Here is a 23988-nt window from a genome sequence, read left to right on the forward strand (position 1 = left end):
TACCCCTCATCTGTCCCAGTTGGGGACATCCCATGTTTTCATGGCAGAGCACGGCGGCCATTTGGGGTGCTGTGCTCTCGTGTGATTTGGGGCTGCATTCTTGCCCCCCCCAAAGGACTTTTCTGGAGCTGTGGTCTTGTGCAACAGTTTTGGGGCACTTTCCAGGACTGTGATCTCATGTGGGTCATGTGACTTGGAAGATGGCGCCCCGGTTTTTCCCCTGTGTTGCTTTGGAGTGAGCCTATCTGAACCCATCTTGGGAACAGAGTCCATCTACCCCAGTATTACTGAGTCCATCTACCCCAGTATTGTCTGCACTGACTGACAGCAGCTCTCCAGGATTTCAGGCAGGGGACTCATCCAACCCTACTTGGAGATGCTGGGGATTGATGCTGAGATCTACTGCACTCAGCGCTCTCCCACTGAGCGACGGCCATTCAGTATCACACCTCAGTTGAGGTTTTGGAAACGCACAGATTGAAGCGATCAATTAATCAGTAGGAAGGCGGGTGACTGGTGAGCTCAAAGACACATCCCTAAGTTGACCCTGTCCTTCATTCTTCAGCGCCTCTCTTCACCACCCCACTGTGGACAACCATGCCAACTCCTGCACCAGGTATGCGGACACGATGGGAACCTAGAGACTGAGCCCATGGCGGGGAGCACTAAGAGGGAAGCAGCGCTCTGCCCTGGTAGAAACCCCACATCTCCCCTACTTGTCTTGCTCAGGGATGGACCACCTGGTCCCTTAGAAGATGGCAATCTTCCTTGCCTGGCTGGCTCTAGCAGGAAGCAGCTACCTCCTGCCAGCTGGGTCCATGCAGCCTGGGGTCACAGGGAGGGGGACAAGGGACCATCAGCTGGAGGGGAGAGAGAAGGGGGCAGGTGCGCAGAATGAAGTGGGCTTCCCTCCAGAGTTTCCATCAGGGAACCCACCAGCAATTCCACTGGGCCTTCCATGGATGCACACAAACCCTTCTCTTTCTTGCTTCACCAGTGTGGTGTAGTGGTTAAGAGCGGTGGACTCGTAATCTGGTGAACCGGGTTCGATTCCCCGCTCTTCCACATGCAGCTGCTGGGTGACCTTGGGCCGGTCACACTTCTCTGAAGTCTCTCAGCCCCACTCACCTCACAGAGTGTTTGTTGTGGGGGAGGAAGGGAAAGGAGAATGTGAGCCGCTTTGAGACTCCTCAGGGTAGTGATAAAGCGGGATATCAAATCCAAGCTCCTCCTCCTCTTCTTCTTCTTCTTCTTCTTCTTCTTCTTCTTCTTCTTCGCCAGACCCCTGGGTTCACTGCGATTTCTCTTGCTCCTTTGACGTGGACTTCTGCTCCTGGAGACAGCTGCCCTCAGACGCATTTGACTGGAAGCGGCGCAAAGGCCCCACACCCTCAGCAAACACTGGGCCGCCCTATGACCACACTTCAGGAGGTGAGGGGCAAACCGTGGCCACTGCAGGAAGCCTTCCAGAGGGCCATTGGCTCCTGACACTCTAAAAGAAATGTGAGAGGCCCCCAAAGACAGCTGGAGGCAGAATGTTTTCGATGCTTGAGGTTTGCTGTGTTGTTATTATGTTGGAAGCCACCCAGAGAGGCTGGGGCAACGGAGGCAGATGGGCAGAGTATCAATATTATTATTATTATTATTACTTAGACTTCTTAGATTGCAGCAGCGGCAGCCCTGGAATCTGGGCACCTTATTCAACATACAGTGACGGCAAACTGCCAGACGAGGGTGCAATTCCCTAATGCACTAAAGCAGGAATCTCCAACAGGTTGATCATGATCTACTGGTAGATCCCTGGGAGGTTTTGGTAGATTGCAGTCGATCGCTGGGTCCCTTTCCTTAGCGTTTGCAAAATAGAATCTTGCCCTGCCCCCTCGCCCTGCCCGCCATTGTTTCACGATCTGCAGAACGGAAGGTGGAGTTTATTCAGTGAGGCTGCTTGTTTCCCCAGTTCCTCTTTCTCCCCCCAAATCCCCCCCAAACGGGGCTTGTAAAACAGGGATTGAATCCCCCCCCCACCTCAGGCTTTTATATGCATTATTTACATAATGAGTGTAAATCTGACTGGCTGATTCTGCTTCCCCCCTGGAACCAGATTGGGCTGCTCATGCAGGCCAGTCAGTTTTGCATTCTAGGATCCTACCTGCTTAGTACATAACAAAAACTTTGCCCAGCACCCTAAAAACGGGGCTTTACTTCTCCTCCCTAAAAAAAGCTCCTCAACAACTTTGCCCTGAACCCGTCACTGTCAGTTTTTAATCCTGTAAGTAGATCACAGTCTCTTGGGAGTGGGCCCCCCCCTAGACTAGAGCATCATTCCTGCCAGTGGCCCAAAGGGCTTTTAAAACCATGAGCCAGCAATTCTTGACCAAAATTTGCCCAGAGGTGGCATTGCAGTCGCCAGCTCTCCAGTGACCAGACAATATCGGGATCTGTCCATTTCACGCGTGGCTCTCTTTTCCAGGGGGCTATTTCATTTACCTGCAAGGAAATGCTGTCAGCCCAGGAGACGCAACCCACCTGGCCAGCCCCACCTGCGCTTCCCGCCGCCCTCGCTGTTTCTCCTTCTGGTACCACATGTATGGCGCGGCACAAGCAATGGCTCTGCGAGTTTATGTGGTGTTTAAAGGTGCGTCACCTCGGCTGATCTGGACCCGAACTGGGAACAAAGGCAACCATTGGCACAGAGGGGAAGTCAGCGTGGCTCCCAGGGAAGAAATGCAGGTAACAGAAACCCTCGCAGGTGAGGCATCGGCAGGTGTGGCCAGCAACACCTGAGCCTTGGCTGGCCCTGAAACTGACCAGAGATTCCTTTTCTCCCTAGATAGTCCTGGAAGGCAGTCGAGGGGAAGACTTCCGCAGTGATGTGGCTGTGGATGACATCTCCATGGAAGAGGGGTATTGTCCAGGTAAGATCCCACCCCACCCCACAACCAAAGCTTCTCAGTGGGGCTGCTTCTGTATGGGAGTGAGGAGAGCGTCAAAGGAACATTCAGTTTTGCTGAAGGTTTTTTTTTTTATAACAACCCTGCAGTATTTGTGTGTGTGAGAGAGAGAATCAAACTTGGCTTTTAAATTTGGGGTGTTTAATGTTTATAGAGGGGACGCGGGTGGCGCTGTGATCTAAACCACAGAGCCTCTTGGGCTTGCCAATCAGAAGGTCGGCGGTTCGAATCCCTGCAACAGGGTGAGCTCCCGTTACTCGGTCCCAGCTCCTGCCAACCTAGCAGTTCGAAAGCACGTCAAGTGCAAGTAGATAAATAGGTACCACTCCGGCGGGAAGGTAAACTGCGTTTCCGTGCGCTGCTCTGGTTCGCCAGAAGCGGCTTAGTCATGCTGGCCACATGACCCGGATAAAACTGTCTGTGGACAAACACTGGCTCCCTCGGCCTATAGAGCGAGATGAGTGCCGCAACCCCAGAGTCATCTGCGACTGGACTTAACTGTCAGGGGTCCTTTACCTTTTTAATGTTTCTAGAACAGATTTTTTATATTTGTCAACTGCTTGGGAGGCTATACTGGCAATAAAAAATACAGATCATAATAAATGCTGCTGATGATGTCATTTCACCAGAGCCCACCCTGGTCTATCTCCCCAAGTTGCTGCCCTCCCCATCTCCTCCCTGGTCCCTTCAAGGTCCCCAGATGATGAAAGACCCGCCAGGCTTTGGTCACGGGCTGCTCCCAGAGGGTCCCACATCCTGAGCCCCTACACATTTGGAAACTAAGTGTTTTGTGTCTGCCTGTGTGCAATGTGTGTGTCTCTTTGGGCACTTTTAGTAAGGACATTCTCCCCTGAACCCCAGACTAACCTGAGATTTATTCTTAAGGAACAAATGCAATTTCTCGTCATAGGACATACAGCAGCAACACCCACCCCGGCCACCACCAGCAGACCAGCCACGCTGACCACAGGTGAGAATAAAGAGGGTTATGGAGATGGGTGATTGATGGGAGATGGGTAGGAGATGGGTGGTTGATGGGTGATGGAGAGACCTGGTCTTAATAGAGATATTGGATTCCTGTCTCATTACATATGCTAATCATCTGCATACTATCCCTTGCTTTTTCCTGTGGGACTAATTGCAGTCGTTAACAGTCGTCAACAGGTTTACCATACCCATTGAGTCAATCACCCATCTCCTAAAACCCCACCCTCCCACTATATACCGTATTTTTCGCTCTATAACACGCACCCGACCATAACACGCACATAGTTTTTAGAGGAGGAAAACAAGAAAAAAAATTCTAAACGAAACAGTGGATGTATGATTTTTGTGGTTCATGCTGTGGCCATGGACATGTGATCTGACGGTGAGTTTGGGGTAGCCCAATGCAAAAATCCTGAGGATCCATGTGGATCCGTGCTCTGTAACCACGTTTTAAGTGGGGAGGGAAGGAAAAGCACTCAAGGGACAAGGAACACACGTGGGGTGGGTGGAGAAGGATGCTGTTAATAATGCAGAAGAGGGGTTTAAGGGGAGAAGGCTCCTCTCCCCTCCCGCTTTGCTCCTTTAAAGCAAGCAGGCTCTCTGTCCCTCTCTCCTCCCCACTCAGCGGGTCTTCTCCCGCTTTGCTGTTTCAAAGCAAGCCATGGAGGAGGGAAGGAAGGGGAACCATGGATCCTCTGCTCACGACTGCAGCAGATCCCCCCGCCATCCGTAGGCATTCGCTCCATAACACGCACAGACATTTCCCCTTACTTTCTAGGAGGAAAAAAGTGAGTGTTATGGTGCAAAAAATACAGTATATAGGTCTGGCGACTTCTGTTTCAGGGTATCTGAAGAAGTATGCATGCACACGAAAGCTCATACCCAGAACAAGCTTGATTGGTCTGTAAGGTGCTACTGGACAATTTTTTATATATTTTGACTGTGTCTGACCAATACGGCTACCTACCTGAGTCTAGTACCTTGAGCTGGTTTGTGTATACAAAAGCATTCTTTATGTCTGGCTGCTTTTGGTCTGTAAACCTTCTGCCCCCAGATGGAAGCTTAAAGAATCTATTCATTTCTCATCACTGCAGAAACATCAACAACAACCTCACTTCGCAGCTCCACCACCAGCACCACGATCAGATCAGCCTCTCCTACGACACGTGAGTATTCTTGAATCAACATCCCAATGAATTTGCTGTGAGATTCTTGCTGCCATTTCAGTTTGCTGCTTCATTTTTGAGGTTTCCTCTGGATAGTAGATGGATTCACATGGATTCAAGTTATGAGGAATGCAATTGGGGGGCTGTTGAGCATCAGAAGTGAATTGGAGCTGGTCTTCCGCATTGAAGTCTTCTGCTCCAGCGCTCTGCATCTCAACAGGTCTTGCTCTGGAGCGTCAGCACTGTTAGCTGGTCTTAACAATTCATTTATTTGTGACTGATTTTAGTCTTTAGACTTTCTGCTGCCACCAGATAGCATTGCATGTAAGCTTAGAGAACCCATTCCCTTTCCCATCATAGCAGAAACTGCCACCATGATCAGCTCAGCGCCTCCAACCACAAGTCAGTTCTCCAGGGTCAAGAATGTTGCTGCTTCCTTTTCTGAGTTTCCACCTGGATATTAGATTGGGAAAACAATCACAGGGGACTGGTGAGCAACAAAAGTGGACCCAAAACACTGAATTCCAGTCTCAGTCCCTTGAGCTGCTTTGTGTGTACAAAAGCATTCTTTGTGTCTGGCTGCTTTCGGTCCACACACCTCCTGCCCCAGACAGCATGGGACGCAAGCTAAGATGAAACGATTAGTTCCAGCTCTCTTTATTGCAGAAACATCGGCAGCAACCTCACATCGCAGCTCCTCCGCCAGCACCACAATCAGACCAGCCCCTCCTACCACACGTGAGTTTTCATGAGTCGAGATACCCATGAATTTGCTCCGCGAGTGTTGCTGGCATTTTGGTTCTCTGCTTCATTTTTTGAGGATTCCTCTGAATATTAGATTGGGAGTGCAATCACAGAGGACTGGTGAGTTTTTGAAGTGGCCCTGGAGCTGCTCTTCTGCACTGAATTCTTCTGTTGCTGCTGTTTGGCTATTGGCAGGCATTATGTGGAACTTTAGGGAGTGAGGGCAGAGTTGGCATTGGCACAGAGTTGAATTGGGGGTCTCAGATGTTCTCTCGGGCTAAAGAACCATATTGTGCTTTCCTGGTCTTGAATTGCAGTTTCACTGACCTTCCGATTCCCAATTCCCCCTGGAAGGAAACCTTAAAAGATTGGCTTTTCCTTAACAATGCAGGAATCAGCAAGAGCTGTTATTTACAACATGGTGGACCACCTTAAGAAATCCTTCCGTCTCATCTGAGGTTTTGGTAAAGTGCAAACTGTACTCGTTGGAAAGGCAGGCAATTAATCAACACAAAGATGTATCACTTAATTGGCTTTTTCTTTCACCTTCTTGGCTCAATGGCTTCCTCACCAAAGTGGGAACAATCTCCATGGTTTGCAATCTACCACTGATGTTCATGTCAGGAGACCTGTCAGCAGAAGCCATGAGGGAATACTTGAGTTTCTGCAATGGGAACGTCCCTCCTGTGCCCACCAGACACCCTGTGTGCCCCCTGATGTTGGCAGGGGTTGTGGTGGTCAGCAGAACACCTAGAGTACAACATGGGAAAAGGAAAGGGGAGTTTGTTTCATCCAGCAAATTGCAGCGCTTTCCTAGGTGGAACTTGCATCACATCACAGCGTTGAATTCCACCCTAAACTAAGTATCTTAACATTGAGACTTTCTATGGAAACCATTCTGGAAGCCACTCTGTGGCTGCTTTTAGGGCTTCTCCTTTCTGCTCCAGATAGCATGGGAGATGTGGTTGCATTAAAGAATCTATTCCGTTTCTCATCATTGCAGAAACATTGTCAACCACCTCATTTCGCACATCTAACACCACGATCAGAACAGCCCCTCCTACCACAGGTGAGTTTTCTAGAGTCAAGATCACCACAATTTCTGTTCTCTGATACATTTTCTGAGATTTCCTCTGGATACTAGATTGGATTCAAGTACGGCTTGCTAAGGGGAGGCAATCATGGCAGACTGGTGAGCACTAGGAGTGGACTCAGAGCTAGTCTTCAGCATAGAATTCGTCTCCTCCTGAACTCTGCATTTTGGCAAGTGTTGCTCTGGAAGCCCAGGACAGCATTAGCACTGGCATACAGTTGGATCGTGTTCCTCAGCTGTGGTCTGGGGGTGGGGACAGGGGGAGAAGGAAACCAATTGTTCTGGTAATGAACCGCAGCCCCACTGACCATGGAGTCCTCCTGTCCCAAATTGCCATACTGGACAACCCGCCCCTCCACGCATCCACACCAACCTTTCTCCTTGCTTTGCCAGAGTCTCCCCTTCACCCTGATTTGTCTTGTTCCTTTGACATGGACTTCTGCTCCTGGAGACAAATGACCTCCAACGGTTTTAACTGGACGTGGCACAAAGGTCCGACACACACAGCAGATACTGGACTGTCCTCTAACCACACCACAGGAGGTGAGGAAGATCAAACTATTGCCATGTCCAGAAGCCTTCCAGGAGACCACTTTGGCGTGGACTGGCACCTGGAGCTCTCAATGAAATGGGGGCAGCCAGCCATTCCTCCAAAGGCCTTATATCAAGGAGTCCTGCACTTGGCACCTCCTTCTACATGCCCTGGTGGCAAACTGCCAGTAGAAGGTGCCTGCTCCTTCTGCACAGGATCTCCCTCAGTGTAGTAGAGGGCCCAAGCATGGCGTTGCATCCAGCAGCTCCCCAGGGACCCCCTGGTGAAGCAGGGCCCCCTATTTTACACGTGTGGTTCTTTCCCCCCCAGAGGGCTATTTCATCTACCTGCAAGGCCATGCTGCCAAAGAAGGGGATGCAACACGCCTGGCCAGTCCTTTCTACACCTTCACCAGGCCCCGCTGCTTCTCTTTCTGGTACCACATCCACGGTGCGGACCAAAGAAATGCCCTGCGAGTCTATTTGGCCTTTGAGGGCGGATCCCGTGAGCTGATCTGGTCACAGTCTGGGAACAAAGGGGACCAGTGGCACAGAGGCGAAGTCAGCCTGCCTCAAGGGAAGAAAGCACAGGTAACGGAGACCCCAGCAGGGGATGCCCCTTGCAGGTGTGGCCTTGTCTGGCCATGAAGCTGATGGGAGATGCCTTTTCTCCCTAGATAATCGTGGAAGGCGAGCCGGGGGAAGACGTCCACAGTGACGTGGCTGTGGATGACTTCTCCATGGAAGAGGGAGATTGCCCAGGTAAAATCAATGCTGTGTCTAGATGGAAGAGCAGAGCATCAGCAGAGCTCTGAATATTCCCAGTATAGCTTGTTTTTTTGGCAATGCTGTGCTCTGTGTGCATGAGAGAGAAACACCCAAGCTGTTGTAATACATGTTTCATGTTTATATGCTAATATTTGTCTAATTGGTTTTCCACAGTAGGTTATTTTGACATTCAGCAATAGATACATTAACAAATCCTGCTGGTGATGTTAATTGTCAGTTCTCCAGAGCCCACCTTGGGTTGTGTCACAGGCTCAGTCTGCCAAACACGCCTCCTCTTCAGTCCCAGCAAGGGGTCCCTGGTCTGGGAAGATCAGCCAGGCTGCATGTCTGGAACCCAGAACAAGGCTTCAGGCACCGGCTTCTCCTGGAGTCTCCTGCATAACTGGCCTCATCACCTTTGGAAACTAACCATTTTGGTTTGACACATTTTCCATTTCCACATAGGACTGACACCAGCAACTCTCACGCCTCTCCCCATCACCACCAGCAGCACAGCCCCTCCAGCCCCAGGTGAGCTTCCCTGGCATACAGATCCCCTTGATTTTCCCGTGTGGCTTTTGCTGGCCTTTCCGTTCTCTGCTTCATTTTCCAATGTTTCCTCTGGATACACAGCTGGATTCTAGTGTTGCTTCTTAAGGGGAGTGCAGAGCACTGGGGAGCATCAGGAGTGGTTTTGGAGGTGGTCTTCCACACTGAAATCTTCTCCTGCTGCATTCTGCATTTTTTGAAGACATTGCCCTGGAAGTCCACAGAAGGAGAGCAGGGTCAGCAGTGGTAATCGGCTGCATTGGGGGAAGTGGGGGGCCTCTAGGACAATGGGAGAAGATACCAAAGCCTACATTTCAGGTTATGAATCTCTCCTCCGCTGACCTTGGATTCGTCCAGTTCCCAGAGTATTAGATACGTTATTTCCTTAACTGTGGGTCTAGAGAACATTGCAATAATCAACGAGAGCTTTTGCTTACGCAGTGGTACCTCGGGTTAAGAACTTAATTTGTTCCGGAGGTCCATTCTTAACCTGAAACTGTTCTTAACCTGAAGCAGCACTTTAGCTAATGGGACCTCCCACTGCCACTGCAGCACCATCGCGCAATTTCTGTTCTCATCCTAAAGCAAAGTTCTTAAGCCAAGGTACTATTTCTGGGTTAGCGGAGTCTGTAACCTGAAGCGTCTGTAACCCGAGGTACCACTGGAACATGGTTGGTCCATCTTAACACATCCTTTTCAGTATTTCTCTTCACTGAAGATTGGCGAGATGCTGAAACATCTGTTAAGATAAGCCCATCACATGAAAAGCAAAAGCTCTCACTCATCCTTGGACGTTCTTCTCCAAACGCATTGTTGATGATGCAGGGACCAGGCTGCCCTTCCCTCCTCACGTTCTGGGCTTCCTGTGCTCCTCTTGTAACAATGGATCTGCAGTGGCCATCCAGCTGCAGGAAGAGCAACACAGAGACTGCATGGGGCCCCCTGTGTGCAGCTCTTGTCCCTTGCGGGGCTTCTTAAATGGGCCTTCCAAGGACGCATGTCCACCTTTCCCATTCTCACTCTAATTTCTCTTGCTCCTCTTATGTGTACTTTGGCTTCTGTGGCCCACAACAAACCAAGGGATTGGTAGTGCCCATTCAGTTTCAAGAAGTATGAGTGCATACAGAAGCTGGACGCACGCACACTCGGTCCTGCTGGACTGACATTTCCAGGGAGGCCCATCAACCTTTCTCCTCTTGTTTTTTCCAGAGTTTCCTGTTCAGTGCAAGTTCTCTTGCTCCTTTGATGAGGGCCTCTGCTCCTGGACACAATCAATTTTCGACAGCTTTGACTGGGTGCGGCACAAAGGCCCAACAGCCTCACCCGGCACAGGCCCATCTTCTGACCACACCTCTGGAGGTGAGGGACGGATCAATATCTGCAGGGCAGGGAAGAAGGGCAAGTAGGAGACGCTCACACTCTCCATGAAATCCAGGGGCCCCCCAGCCTCAGGCCCCCCAGAGCCTTCCACCAAGGATTGCAGATGCAGCAGCGGAAGCACAAACTTTCTCCTCCAATCACTGGTGGTAACCTGCCAGATGAGGCACAATTGCCTGGGACACAGGGGGCGCTGTAGTCCAAACCACTGAGCTTCTTGGGTTTGCCGATCAGAAGGTTGGCAATTCAAATCCCCACAATGGGGTGAGCTCCCGTTGCTCTGTCCCAGCTCCTGCCAACCTAGCACTTCGAAAGCACGCCAGTGCAAGTAGATAAATAGGTACTGCTGTGGCAGGAAGGTAAACAGCATTTCCATGCGCTCTGGTTTCCGTCACAGTGCCCCGTTATGCCAGAAGTGGTTTAGTCCTGCTGGCCACATGACCCAGAAAGCTGTCTGTGGACAAACGCCGGCTCCCTCAGCCTGAAAGCGAGATGAGTGCAGCAACCCCATAGTCTCCTTTGACTGGACTTAACCATCCAGGGGTCCTTTACCTTTACTATTGCCTGTTTTCTGTGACGATTCAGTGCCATCACTTCAGAAGTCCTAAGGCACCGCAACTACCAGCTCACCAGGGATCAGGTGATGTAAGGATTCATCACATTCCCATGTGCTTCTCTTTCTCAGAGGGCTACTACATCTACCTGGAAGGTAACCAAACCAACCCGCAAGAGGTGGCACACCTGGTCAGCCCAACGTGCAGCCCCACCAAACCACAATGCCTCTTCTTCTGGTATCACATGTATGGCACATCCCCAAAAATGGCGCTGCGCGTTTATGTGGTCTCTGATATTGGAACACCTAAGTTGATCTGGTCTCAGACTGGGAACAAAGGCGACCAGTGGCACAGAGGTGAAGTCAGTGTACCTCAGGGAAGAGGTTTGCAGGTAATGCAACCACAGGTGTGACCAGCAGCACCTGAGTCTTGTCCACCCCTGAAACTGACTAGAGATGCTTCTTCTTCCTAGATACTCCTGGAAGGGGTGTGGGGGGGAAACTCCCAGAGTGTCGTGGCTGTGGATGACCTCTCGATAGAAGCGGAAGACTGCCCAGGTAAGACTCCCCAGTGTGTTCCAGTTTGGCTGTACCTTATGATATAATGTAAACAAATTAAATAAATAATTTTTTATTTATGCCCTGCCCTTCCCGGTTCAGAAAACCAGGCTCAGGGCGGCTAACAACAAATCTAAAACTTAATTGATGCAACAAAAAAACAGCTTAAAATACAGTATAAAATGTGAATAACAATAAATTCAGAATCCAAAAATCAATATTGGGGGGGGGGGAATCCATCCAATAAACATGAGATGATCCCCAGGGCTAGCTGGCTAAATTAGTCCTATTTGGGCCAGCGAGGAGACCAGGGGAGAATTAGCTGTGGGATCCCAGAGCGGAGAATCTTCATAAAAAGGGGAGGGGGAGGGAAGGAAGGGGAATAAACGATCAGGCTAAGTTCAAATTGAAAGCCAGGCAGAATAGCTCTGTCTTACAGGCCCTGCGGAAGGAAGTGAAATCCTGCAGGGCCCTGGTCTCCTGGGACAGAGCATTCCACCAGGTCGGAGCCAGCACTGAGAAGGCCCTGGCCCTGGTGGAGGATAATCTGACTTCCTTAGGGCCCGGGACCTCTAAACTATGGTTATTCATGGACCTTATTATTATTAGACTAGTGTGGGCTGTTTTCGTGGCCATGGATGGCAGGAGGAAGGGGAGAGAAACATCCTTGGCTTTTTACGTCAGCACTTTATTAGTATTGTAAATCTCACGCTGGGTTGTGAAGCATGATCCTGAGATGATGGAAGACCAGCTGCGCACCAGCCTGAGCATGAACAGGGAGCGTAAAGAGGTTTAGGGGAGCGCCTTCTACATCAGGCTGAAGATGGACACATCCACCTTTCTCCTTCTTGCTCTGTCAGCTTCCTCCATTCGATGCAATTTCTCTTGCTCTTTTGATGCGGACTTCTGCTCCTGGAAACAGCTGGCCTCCAACACCTTTAACTGGACGCGGCACAAAGGCCCAACACCCTCGCTAAACACTGGACCAACCCAAGACCACACTTCAGGAGGTGAGGAGGGATGAGGGCATCACCACTGGGTGATAAGAAGCCCTTGTGCCCTCATGAGCCAGCCAGTCTTAGACATTCCAGAGGCTTCCGCCAGGGATTGCAGACGCAAAAGGGGAAGCTGGGATCCTGCTCTCCTTGTAATAATAGCAACCTACCAGATGAGGGCCACAGGTGACGCTGCAGGTAAAAAAAACCTAGAGCAGGGGTCTGCAACCCGCGGCTCCGGAGCCGCATGTGGCTCTTTTACACCTTTGCCGCGGCTCCGGGGCGGATACTAGCGAGGGGAGGAGGCGCATTGTGCGCCCTGACACTCCCCACTGTGGCGGGCGCTGTACTGGCTGTGACGTCGCATGGGGGTGGTGCGTGCACTAGTCATGCACCGTCCCAACGTCACCTTCCCGCCCGCTGTCAGATCGCGGCTCCGGAGATATATTTGTTTTAAATGTCGCAATGGTTTTGCGGCGCCCAGTTTTTCCCCCCTTCGGAAACAGGTCCAAGTGGCTCTTTTTGTCTTAAAGGTTGCAGACCCCTGACCTAGAGCCTAGGGCTTGCCAATCAGAAGGTTGGTGGTTCGAATCCCCGCGACGGGGTGAGCTCCCGTTGCTCGGTCCCTGCTCCTGCCCACCTAGCAGTTCAAAAGCACGTCAAGGTGCAAGTAGATAAATAGGTACCGCTCCGGCGGGAAGACAAACGGCATTTCTGTGCGCTGCTCTGGTTCGCCAGAAGCAGCTTAGTCCTGCTGGCCACATGACCCGGAAGCTGCACGCCGGCTCCCTCCGCCAATAAAGCAAGATGAGCGCCGCAATCCCAGAGTCAGTCACGACTGGACCTAATGGTCAGGGGTCCCTTTACCTTTAGCTTTAGATGAGGTCACTGTGTGGCCTGTTTTCTGCTGCACTGCAGCGCCACCACTGCAGAAGACCCACGGGGGGCAAAGCAGCTGCCGACTCCCCAGCCATCAGACCATGTAGGGGTCTGTCTCTTTCACATGTGAAATTCTTTTTCAGAGGGCCATTTTATCTACCTGGACAGCAGTGCCACCAACACAGGGGACATCACACACCTGGTCAGCCCCATCTGTGACTCCTCCAGGCCCCACTGCCTCCGCTTCTGGTATCACATGTACGGGGCAGCTCAAACAATGGCACTGCGCATTTTAGTCATCTCTGGTGGCGCCGCGCCTGTGCCGCTCTGGAGTCAAACCGGGAACAAAGGGAACAAGTGGCACAGAGGTGAAGTCAGTGTGGCTCATGGAGAAAACATGCAGGTAAGGGGGACACGGTCAGGTGATGCATCTGCAGGTGTAACCAGCAGCACAGGAGCCTCGCCTGGCTAGGATCCTGACTGAAGATGCTGCTTCTCCCTAGATAATCCTCGAAGGTATGCGGGGCGAAGACGTCCGCAGTGACATAGCTGTGGACGACCTTTCCTTAGAAGAGGGATTTTGCCCAGGTAAGCCACCCTCCCCAGACACCAAGTAAGGTTCCTCAGGGTGGGCCTGGGCTTAGCTGGACTAGAATGGCATGGTTGACTGGGGTGGCTAAAGGAACGAAGAAGACCCCTGCCGTTTCATATCAGTGCTTCAGCACTCACCCTCGGTTGTAAAGCGCATCCTTGAGGTCATGCAAGATGACCAGCCCCGTGTGAGACTGAGCATATGCGGCGCCAGAGTGCAAAGATCTGCCAGTCGCCCCCCTCTGCCCGGTTGCCCAGTCCCAGGCACGCAGAAGGGCAGAGCCGGCCGGCTGCCTCAGCGTCTCGCTGGCTCGGTCGCCCCTGAACTTGTGGCACAGAGCTGCCCTTAGCAGCAGAGCATGCTGTAGCGCTCCGACCGATGGGCGAGCTCTTCCCCGGACTCAACTCTTGGGCCCCAGACTCTCGGCCTGGCACCCCTGAGAGCCTGGCGCCCAGGTGCCCCGCACCCCTAGCACCCATGGTTAAGACAGCCCTGGATGAGCATGAAGGGTGCACAAAGAATTTTGGCAATTGGCTTCTCCTGGTGGTCTGCTGCACCTTTAGCCTGGCCGTGTTTGTGTGTTCAACTGGGGCTTGCATATTGAAAGGCTCTGCTTATGTCTCTGTTGCTCCTTTCTCCCCTGAGCCTGCAGATAGCAGGGCATGTAGCCTTGAAATAAGGAACCATTGCTATTTCTCACAATAGGAGGAATTGCGGCAGCATCCACACACAAGAGCACCACCACCAACGATTAAACCACTGTGCTAGCGCTGGTTCCCCTCTCTTCCTGCCTAATGAACCTTGTAGCCAGTGAAGATCGGCTGATCTTCAAAATGACCAGAATTAATGTATTTCTGATGAATTCATGCTTTTCCACTGATGACTATTGGCAAGGAACCTTCAACAAAGTACGAAAACCACTCATTCGATAACTGATTTACTCTTCAAGATCCAAAAGAAGATTGTGGGGCCAAATTCACAGATAGAGAGCAAACTTTTCTAATTGTATTGTTAAACAACTAATTGTTATAGCTGAATTTATTTGATTTTTTTTTCTTTTTAAAATTATTTCCTTGGCTACTTCACTTATGAACACTTTAAATCTGGCATGATGAACTTTTCTTATTTTCCTTCTGACATATTTCAAAACTCTTTACATATTTAACAATGGGGCCCTTTATATGTCCAGATGTCCTTTGTCAACTACAAATTGTCGCTGTTTTTTTGTTTTGTTTTTTGAATATATGCTATATGGTAATTGAGGGACAAAATAGGAGCCTACACAACACAAAACACTGTTGCTGTATGTAGGTTTTATTTTCTTTTTTATCTTATATTTTGGAAATGTACATCCAGGTTTTTTCCTTTAAATTTTTTGGGGGCCCCCAAGCAAGTGGGGCCCTAAGCTATAGCTTGTTTAGCTTTACGTATATACGTAAATCCAGCACTGGCTTGGACAGTCTGGCATTGCAAAATGGATCGGCTTTTGCGCAACAAAATGGATCGACATTTGCCGCTGGAGACGCAGCCAAGTGGAAGAAGCCAAGGAAGGCAATTCAGGTCAACTCTGTTTTGCCTTCCGTTCTAGACCCGCTTGGCTGGGAGGAGAATACGCTGAAATCAGTGGGATTGTTTCACTGGGGGATCTTGAAGCCTCTTCTTCTTCTTCTTCTTCTTCTTCTTCTTCTTCTTCCTCTTCCTCTTCCTCTTCCTCTTCTTCTTCAACCTTGCACCAGTCATGGTTTCTCCACGTCCACTACCTCTCGAGGTTGTTGTGAGGGGAAACGGTGAGAGCGTCTGCCCCCAAATTCCTTGTGGGAAGAGTTGCGTGGTGACGTGGAAAGTGGTTTAAAATACTAATAATAAAAATTTTTCATTCATAACATTCCAATTAATCACCTATCAAATCTTGCCACATCATAATACAAATAATAAAGACAATTATACATTCCAAATTAAAATTTTTGAGGGGACTTCCCATGTTCTGGCTGGTTGGGAGAAATATTTTTTAACTTGTTCCTACTTTTTCCTCTCTTGTTTTCCCCCAATTTCATATTTCCGATCTTGACCCATTGTCTTATCACTGGTACCAACTTTCAATTGTGTTTAACAAATCCATATTCTCTAGTTGGCCTCTGTTATTTTCTCTTACCGATAGAGAACCTACATAAGGACTCTGTACAGGCTCTTGGGTACCCCATAAGGGATAAAGGAGCAGTTTTTTTCTTATAATAGGTAGGTAGCCGTGTTGGTCTGCCATAGTCAAAACAAAATTAAAAAAATCCTTCCAGTAGCACCTTAGAGACTAACTAAGTTTGTTATTGGTATGAGCTTTTGTGTGCACGCACACTTCTTCAGATACCATGTGCATATCAGTGTGGATGCACACGAAAGCTCATACCAATATCTAACTTAGTTGGTTTCTAAGGTGCTACTGGAAGGAATTTTTTTATTTTGTTTCTGGTAACAGTTGGCTTTGGTATTTTGGCCTGGAGAGTCAGAAATCACATCACACACCAGGTTCCTTTGGCTCAGGCAGGCCAAGGGGTGATATTCCTGAGGATTGAGCAAGGTTCACCTAGTTCCAGCCACAGTTTACACAAAACATTTGCATTGGGAAAACCACGACCATTAAGGCCAAAGCGGTCCCTCGATCTAGGAGAGGAATCCCTTCAGGAACTTCCCCAGATGGCTTTCTGTCTCTGATGGGTCTTTCGGAGAGCCAAAATGGCTTTGGGGTTGCTCTCCTGCACTGCTCTAGACATGTGGTTTATACACTTATGTATGTGTGTTTGCTTTGCACAATTATTTACGCGGGTGGTGCTGTGGGTTAAACCACAGAGCCTAGGGCTTGCTGATCAGAAGGTCGGCGGTTCTAATCCCCGCGACGGGGTGAGCTCCCGTTGCTCAGTCCCTGCTCCTGCCAACCTAGCAGTTCGAAAGCATGCCAGTGCAAGTAGATAAATAGGTACCGCTCCGGTGGGAAGGTAAACGGCATTTCTGTGCACTGCTCTGGTTCACCAGAAGCGGCTTAGTCATGCTGGCCACATGACCCGGAAGCTGTACACCGGCTCCCTCGGCCAATAAAGCGAGATCAGCGCCACAACCCCAGAGTCGTCCGCAACTGGACCTAACAGTCAGGGGTCCCTTTACCTATTCTATATTTGAGACCTATAACAACACAGAGGAGGAGCACCTTAAACACCAACTTTCTAACTCTGTGAGAGAGAATTACTAAATTTAGGACCGAAGCCTTATTAGGAGTCGGGTCGGGATAAGCCTGGAGAAAAGGAGACTGAGAGGCAGGACGAGAGCCAGTGTCTTCAAACACTTCAAGGACTGCCCCTTGGAAGGTTTTCTGCTGCCCCAGAAGGCAGGACCCGAAGCCAGGGCTTCAAGTTACAAAAAGGGCGATTCTGACCCAACATCAGGAACAGGCTTCTGACAGTGATTGTTGTTTGACAGCGGAAGGAATGACCTTGGGAGATGGAGGACTCTCCTTCCTTGGAAGCTTTTAAGCAGAGGTTGGACAGCCATCTCTCAGGGATTCTGTCGCTGCGATTCCTGCTGTCCAGGGGTTGGACTAGATGACCCTTGGGGTCCCTTCCAACCCGACAACTCAATGACGTTCATCTTAATGCCCGTGAAGTCTTCCCTCTCCTCCCCAAACCCCCCAAACCTTGTCCTGCCCTCCATATACACACAGATGCACCAACTCTGCGGCACATTTTTGCAAGCAGCAGAACTCCAAATAAATGGCTGGCAACAATAACAAAAGAAAAAAAAACCCACTTTATTCTCTTTTGGAAAGCAAAAATACAGAGTTGTCTTTGTTTTCCACATGGCGGACGGTGTTCCCTCGTGTGTCCCTTCCACTGGAGCAGCCTGGATCCCTGTGGAAGAGGCTGAGATCTCTTGCGTGGGCACAGGGATCAAGCCCTAGATTTCCCCACTCTGGCAGAGCCAACAGCAAAATGCCCCCTGGCAAACCTCCTTGAGCTGGATGAGCAAAGGCAGGCTCTGTGCGCACCGTCAGAGGGGCTTCCTAGGAGCACGATCTCCCGTGGGTTTCCATCAGTCTCTCTGCACACAATAAGTCCCTTTTGGCCAGTCCTCCTGGGCCAGCCTGCGGTCTCCCCAGCTAGTTCTCTCCCGCCTCGTCATAGACGGGGTTGACGTAAGCGCCACTCTTGGGCTGTTCTGCAAAGTCCTTCTGGCTGGTGGGCGGCCACTTTGCGTCCTCCTGCAGCTGCCGCTGCAGCTTCCGGTACTGGCTGGAGGAGCGGAAGCGGAAGAGGGCCTTGATCAGAAGCCAGAGGTGGTGGTTCTGCAGGATGCCATCCTACAAATGATAATGATAATGTTAAATAATAATAATTTATTTATACCCCGCCCATCTGGCGGAGTTTCCCCAGCCACACTGGGCGGCTTCCAATCGAGTGTTAAAAACAATACAGTATTAAATATTAAAAACTTCCCTAAACAGGGCTGCCTTCAGATGTCTTTTAAAGATAAGATAGCTGCTTATTTCCTTCACATCTGAAGGGAGGGCATTTCACAGGGCGGGCACCACTACCGAGAAGAACATGGGAGCATGAGAAAGGGGCCTATCCATTCTTTAAAAAACCAGAAGCATTTTTACTTGGTATTATACCGGTGAAACTCGGAAAATCAGAATATCTAATTCTAATGCTGACTTCATTTTCCAGCAGGACTTTGGCACCTGCCCACACTGCCCAAAATACCAAAACCTGGTTCAATGCCCATGGGATTACTGTGCTTGATTGGCCACGCCGCATTGAGGCAGTAATTGATGCAAAAGGGGCCCAGACCAAGCACTGAGTACATGTGCCTGCTTCTACTTCTCAGAGGTCCAATATTGCTCTATTTGCAGTCCTTGCTTTGCTGATTTCATTTAATAGTCTAATTTTCTGAGATTGTTCATTTGGGGTTTTCATCAGCCATACGCCATGATCATCACAACTATAACAAATAAAGGCTTGACATATCTCGCTTTGCATGTCATGAGTCTATCTCATATATTAGTTTCACTTTTTAAGTTCAATTACTGAAATATGTGAACTTTTCCACAATATTCTAATTTTCCAAGTTTCACCGGTAGGCCAAGATATTAATAGACAAGATGTCAAACTGTTCTTATATGCAACAACAGTGGCAAGAGTATTATTAGCCCAGAAATGGAAGCAAGAAGAAATTCCGATGAAAGAAGAATGGCAGACGAAATTAATGGACTACGCAGAATTGGACAACATGACAGGAAGGATTTGAAACTTGCCGGACCAGAGATTTACAGAAGATTGGAAGAAGTATATGAATTATTTGAAGAGCAACTGTAATCTTCAAATTACGCTAGTAGGACTACAAGAAGTTTTGTAAGGAGAAATATACAAAGTGTTACAAAGTAGAAAAAGATAGAGATATTGGTTATGAGTTTGAAATGTAATAGGGAAAATAAGAAATTCATACTATGAGATTAGATTGGAAAATTTTCAGGCAGGTTTGATGGAAGTCAAAAAAATTGAAGAAGATGTAAAAGTATGTTTAATTACTGTTGAAAATGACATGTTAAAAAACTAATAAAAATTTATATACCGTATTTTTCGCTCTATAACACGCACCCGACCATAACACGCATGTCGTTTTTAGAGGAGGAAAATCCGTAGGCACGCCACCCGTAGGCATTCCCTCCATAACACGCACAGACATTTCCCCTTACTTTTTAGGAGGAAAAAAGTGAGTGTTATGGTGCAAAAAATACGGTATATAAAAGAGAAAGGGGCCCGTCCAGTCTAGCATCCTGTTCTCACTGTGGCTGACCAAATGCCCCTGAGCGAAACCCACACGCAGGATCCGAGCGCAAGCTTCCTGGCCTTCCAAAGCAGAGCTGCCTCTGATCCCAAAAGCATCTGGGGGAAAGTTGCAGCTTTGGGAATTCAGTGGCTAGTTTAATCACTGGGGCAAGATGGTTTAAGGCAATTGCACCGATCCTGGCCCGACTGCACCGGCTGCCACTTAGTTTCCGGGCATCAGTCAAAGCGCCGCTTTTGACCTCTAAAGCCTGAAATGGCTCAGGACCACAATATTCCCCACGTGAAGCGACCCAGATCCTAAGGTCATCTTCTGAGGCCCGTTGTCGTGTGCCTGCTCCGCAAGAGGGGTGGCCCCATGAGAACAGGGCCTTTTCTGTGGTGGCTCCCCGCTTGTGGAATGCTCTCCCCAGGGAAGTTCACCTGGCACCTCCATTACACATGTTTAGGCACCAGGTGAAAAGGGTCCTCTTCAACCAGGCCTTGGGATGAACAACATGCTATGCCCTTTAAAATGTGTTTGGGGTAGGGGGGGCTTATTGGGGTCATTATTAGGATTTTGTGTCTTCATTTTGTATTTGTTATGCTGTAAACCGCCCTGTGATTTTCAGATGAAGGGCAGTATATCAATTTAATTAATCATCATCATCATCATCTGTTGGTGAGCAGGAGGAGGATGCTGAGCCCGAGGGATCGCTTTCCCGACCCTCTTTAACCCCCAAATCCCCTCCACATCCCCTGAACCACCACCAGCAGGTTCCCACAACCCCTGGGAGTAGGGAGCGCTCCACTGGAAGGGAAAACTCTGAGCCAGTTCCTGGGGAAATGAAAAGCTGTAGCTCAGAGGCTGAGCGTTGGCCTTGCAAGAAGAAGCTCTCAGGTTCAATCCGCGCTGGGACCGAGAGACCCCTGCCTGAAACCGTGGACAGCTGCTGCCAGTCCGTGTAGACAGCGTTGGACTAGATGGGCCAGCCGCCAGACTCCTGAAATCACGCTCGCCTGCTCACCTCCACGAAGAACGAGACGCAGAAGGCCACCAGCAGCATCAGCAGCACATACACCCTCCAGATGGTTGGGGTGCAGAGAAACTGTGAGGAAAGAGGTTGCAAGCTGGTTAGGCTTCCGCTGCGCCTTCAGGTCAGTCTGCCTGGCACCTGCCCCCTCCTTCCGCACCCCACCCCCCTGGAGCCCGGCCCAGGGCTCTGCATTTGCCCCAAGCGGAGAGCATGGCGCTCCAATCTGGTGCCAGCTGCCCATATCCTCCTGCTGGGGGGAGCCCCCACCCTCCCTTGGAGTCTCCCGCTGGGCACTTCCGACTCACCTCCATTCCTCTGTAGACGGGGTCCAGGTCAGCGAAGAAAAGGAAAAGGGAAACTCCGAGCTGGATGCACAGCAGGCCAGAGAAGATATCTGGGAATCAAGGAGAGGAAGAGCCCCCAGTGAAGCCCAAGAATCGGGGGGCCTCTAGGGTCAGGAAGAGCAATGGGAGATGGGAGGCAACAACAGTATCTGAAGGAGTGTCTCCACATCCATTGTTCAGCCCGGACACTGAGGTCCAGTGCTGAGGGCTTTCTGGCGGTTCCCTCCCTGAGAGAAGTGAGGCTACAGGGAACCAGGCAGAGGGCCTTCTCGGTGGTGGCACCCGCCCTGTGGAACGCCCTCCCATCAGATGTCAAGGAAAGAAACAACTCTCTGACTTTTAGAAGACATCTGAAGGCAGCTGATCAGCTTAATGACTGATGTTTTACTGTATTTTAATATTTGGCTGGAAGCCGCCCAGAGTGGCTGGGGAAGCCCAGCCAGATGGACGGGGTATAAATAATAAATTATTGTTATTGTTATTGTTTTATTGTTACTGTTATTGTTATAACCAAGCAGGTTCCCATGTGTCCCTGGACCTCTGGTCACTGGGGCCCTGGTCACTGGGGCTGCTCCTGCTGCCACCACAATGGGCTCCTTCCTTCCTTCCTTCCTTCCTTCCTTCCTTCCTTCCTTCCTTCCTTCCTTCCTTCCTTCCTTCCACTTTTGCCTGGCCCATATTTTGATCGCATCCTGCACTGATTAATTCCCCTGAGTCCAATAACTGAACCCGTTGAATCATTGGACCTAGTCTGGTGCACAGAAAATCTGAGCAGAAATCTTGCTCCCTTGAGCTTCAATTCAACAGGTAAGATCTGATTTTCACAAGGTCCAGCCATGGAAAAACAAGAAAAGCTCTCGGACTCGGGGAAAATAATTGGTACACAATGCAGTCAAAATATGGGTCAAGTGACAATGTTGATGAGCCCTCCCTCCCTCCCTCCCTTCCTTCCTTCCTTCCTTCCTCCCTTCCTCCCTTCCTCCCTTCCCTCCCTTCCTTCCTGCCCACAACCAGACCCCTGGCAAGGCTGGTTCTGGGGTCTCTGCTGGGCTGGGTGGGGCAGAAGTCATCATGAACCGAAAAGGCAGAAAAGGGCGTGAGGGTCTGCTGCCCCCTCCCCGTTAACTCACAGTTGGTGTAGATTGGCTTCCGGAAGGGCTTCCCCTTGGAGAAGACAAAGGCTGCGATGATGCAGTTGACGGTGACCAGTGGCCAGAGAGTGGTGTCCTCATAGCTCAGGACGGAGTGCTCCGGGGCTGTGGCGTTGCTGGCCGTCCCGTTGCCCAGGGACACAGGGTGGTCTGCAGTAGGGCACCCCCTGGAAGGAAGACACCCCCCCACCCCTGGTCAGATGCAGGTCAGAATGAAGAGGCAGAGGCAGATGCTGGCCAAGTTAACTCTTCATTCAAGGAAATGGCAGGCAACTCGGCCTAGTGGTCTCAGCAACCCTTCCCAGCAGGTCTTGGCCCCATGCAGCCGTTGCCAGGCTGAAGGTCCCTGCCTTCCACCTAAGGCTCCTCCTCTCCCAGATGTTTCCCAAGCCGCCTCAAACTGCACCTGAGCACCTCTGGTCTCTGTTCTGCTTCCCTCCTTATTCTGGGAGAACAGGGGAAGGGGAGTTTGTGGGAATGTTCAGGGTGGCAAGAGAGGATATATTGTTAATTAATATCCTTCCTAACTTGCACTAGCAAGTTCCTTTACTTAGCAGAGTTTACATTCCCCTTCTTACACGCACAGCAGATGGCTGGTTGCAGGCTTGTGTGAGCCTCTCACTATTATACAATTCAGTCTGTCTCAGATTGAATTGTACGTTCCTGGTAAGTTCCCTTGAATCCCTCTTAAAAGAATGAAGATGCCACAATCTTATTCAAAGATGATGAAAGAAGTTTACTCACATCAGTTCAAAGTTGGATTCCTGAAGGCAAACTTAGTTACATATATGTGGATCTACCCCATATGGGGGAATAATCCCAGTGCTTCTGCTAGCTGACAGCTAGCAGAGCAGTCCTAGCTAGAAGCTGGTCAAACAAAGATGGGAATCGAAAGGACAGAGGTGATTCGTCCTTTTGTTACCTGGACAGGTTTGCTGAAGCCCACCTTTAGTCACATGCAAAGCAAGGATGCTCCAGCCAGGAGGAACAGGAAGTTTCAACTGGCTGGACCAAACATTCCCCTGCATGTCTTCTCTAGCATTAGAATGAACGTTGTACTTGACTGCCTCTCATGGATCACATATCGCAGCCTCTCTGGATTCTGCAGCAGCCTCTTGAACCCACTCCTCTGCTCCAGCCTCAGAGTCTGAACTGTCCCCTGTCACAGGTTCTTCCTGCTCACTAAACCCTGTTGCCCCTTCAACACCCAGCACCACCTCCCAATTCTTTCTTTTAAGGAGATACTTTGCAGCTCAAAAGGATGAGGCATCTAAGCTCCCCACAAACAGATCAGAAGGAAGGCTCCACCGAGAGAGGATCTCGTATGACTTCCCCTTGAGCAAATTGGGGGTATTCTCCATGAGCAGAGCAAGCCTGGGTGAGCTTCAAATTTGCCCCCACCCTCCCACTGCTGCCTCTGGGAATAAGGGGAGCCTCTACTCTTAGAAACCAGCAAGAGGGAAATGGGAGCCCCTGGCCTCCCATCCCAGCCCACCTCTAAGCCTCTCCCTGGGAGGTGCGCTCTTTGGATGGGGGCCTCACCTGTGGCTGCGCAGGACAGAGTACCAGGGCTGCTGCTTCACATACAGGAAGGCGAAGACCTGGACGGTGAGGGTGAAGAGGACGTTGAGGATGATGGAGAGCAGGAGCGGCGGGGAGAGGAGCCGCCCGGGGGGTCGGTAGGGGGCCAGCTTGGGGTAGGCGTGGGTCAGGCTCACTGTGGGGAGGAAGAGATGGCATGGAGAAAGTGAAGAGTTTAAAAAGGTTGTCCTTCCCTTTATTGGCCAAGGGTGCCGGTGTACAGCTTCCGGGTCATGTGGCCAGCATGACTGAGCCACTTCTGGCGAACCAGAGCAGCACACGGAAACGCCGTTTACCTTCCCGCCGGAGTGGTACCTATTTATCT

At 50.2% G+C, this 23988-nt stretch overlaps 2 protein-coding genes across 5 annotated transcripts in view; one reads left to right on the plus strand and one right to left on the minus strand.

Moving 5' to 3' along the window:
* The window catches only part of LOC310707147 (MAM and LDL-receptor class A domain-containing protein 1-like), a 36303-nt gene extending 21400 nt beyond the window's left edge, over nt 1-14903 (plus strand). The window contains exons 8-25 of the mRNA XM_083503978.1: nt 566-616; nt 1282-1431; nt 2471-2730; nt 2831-2915; nt 3862-3921; nt 5033-5104; nt 5771-5842; nt 6852-6917; nt 7335-7484; nt 7804-8063; nt 8150-8234; nt 9999-10148; nt 10852-11111; nt 11193-11277; nt 12138-12287; nt 13295-13554; nt 13655-13739; nt 14449-14903. Of these exons, the coding sequence (XP_083360104.1) occupies nt 566-616; nt 1282-1431; nt 2471-2730; nt 2831-2915; nt 3862-3921; nt 5033-5104; nt 5771-5842; nt 6852-6917; nt 7335-7484; nt 7804-8063; nt 8150-8234; nt 9999-10148; nt 10852-11111; nt 11193-11277; nt 12138-12287; nt 13295-13554; nt 13655-13739; nt 14449-14498 (2351 nt within the window). The 3' untranslated portion in view covers nt 14499-14903. The remainder of the gene's footprint in view (nt 1-565; nt 617-1281; nt 1432-2470; nt 2731-2830; nt 2916-3861; nt 3922-5032; nt 5105-5770; nt 5843-6851; nt 6918-7334; nt 7485-7803; nt 8064-8149; nt 8235-9998; nt 10149-10851; nt 11112-11192; nt 11278-12137; nt 12288-13294; nt 13555-13654; nt 13740-14448) is intronic.
* A 2613-nt stretch (nt 14904-17516) lies between these two features.
* LOC310707131 (putative cation-transporting ATPase 13A5) overlaps nt 17517-23988 on the minus strand; it is a 56222-nt gene continuing 49750 nt past the window's right edge. For 3 of the 4 annotated variants that reach the window (XM_083503921.1, XM_083503922.1, XM_083503924.1), the window contains 5 exons: nt 23625-23799; nt 22062-22249; nt 20893-20981; nt 20579-20659; nt 17517-18085 (listed from right to left, as the gene is read on the minus strand). In XM_083503921.1, the coding sequence (XP_083360047.1) occupies nt 17885-18085; nt 20579-20659; nt 20893-20981; nt 22062-22249; nt 23625-23799 (734 nt within the window). In that variant the 3' untranslated portion in view covers nt 17517-17884. The remainder of the gene's footprint in view (nt 18086-20578; nt 20660-20892; nt 20982-22061; nt 22250-23624; nt 23800-23988) is intronic. The other variant, XM_083503923.1, reaches the window with a different exon arrangement.

The sequence above is a fragment of the Podarcis liolepis genome, assembly GCF_965112155.1.
Source record: "Podarcis liolepis genome assembly, chromosome: 5".
In the NCBI taxonomy this organism is placed as follows: Eukaryota; Metazoa; Chordata; class Lepidosauria; order Squamata; family Lacertidae; genus Podarcis; species Podarcis liolepis.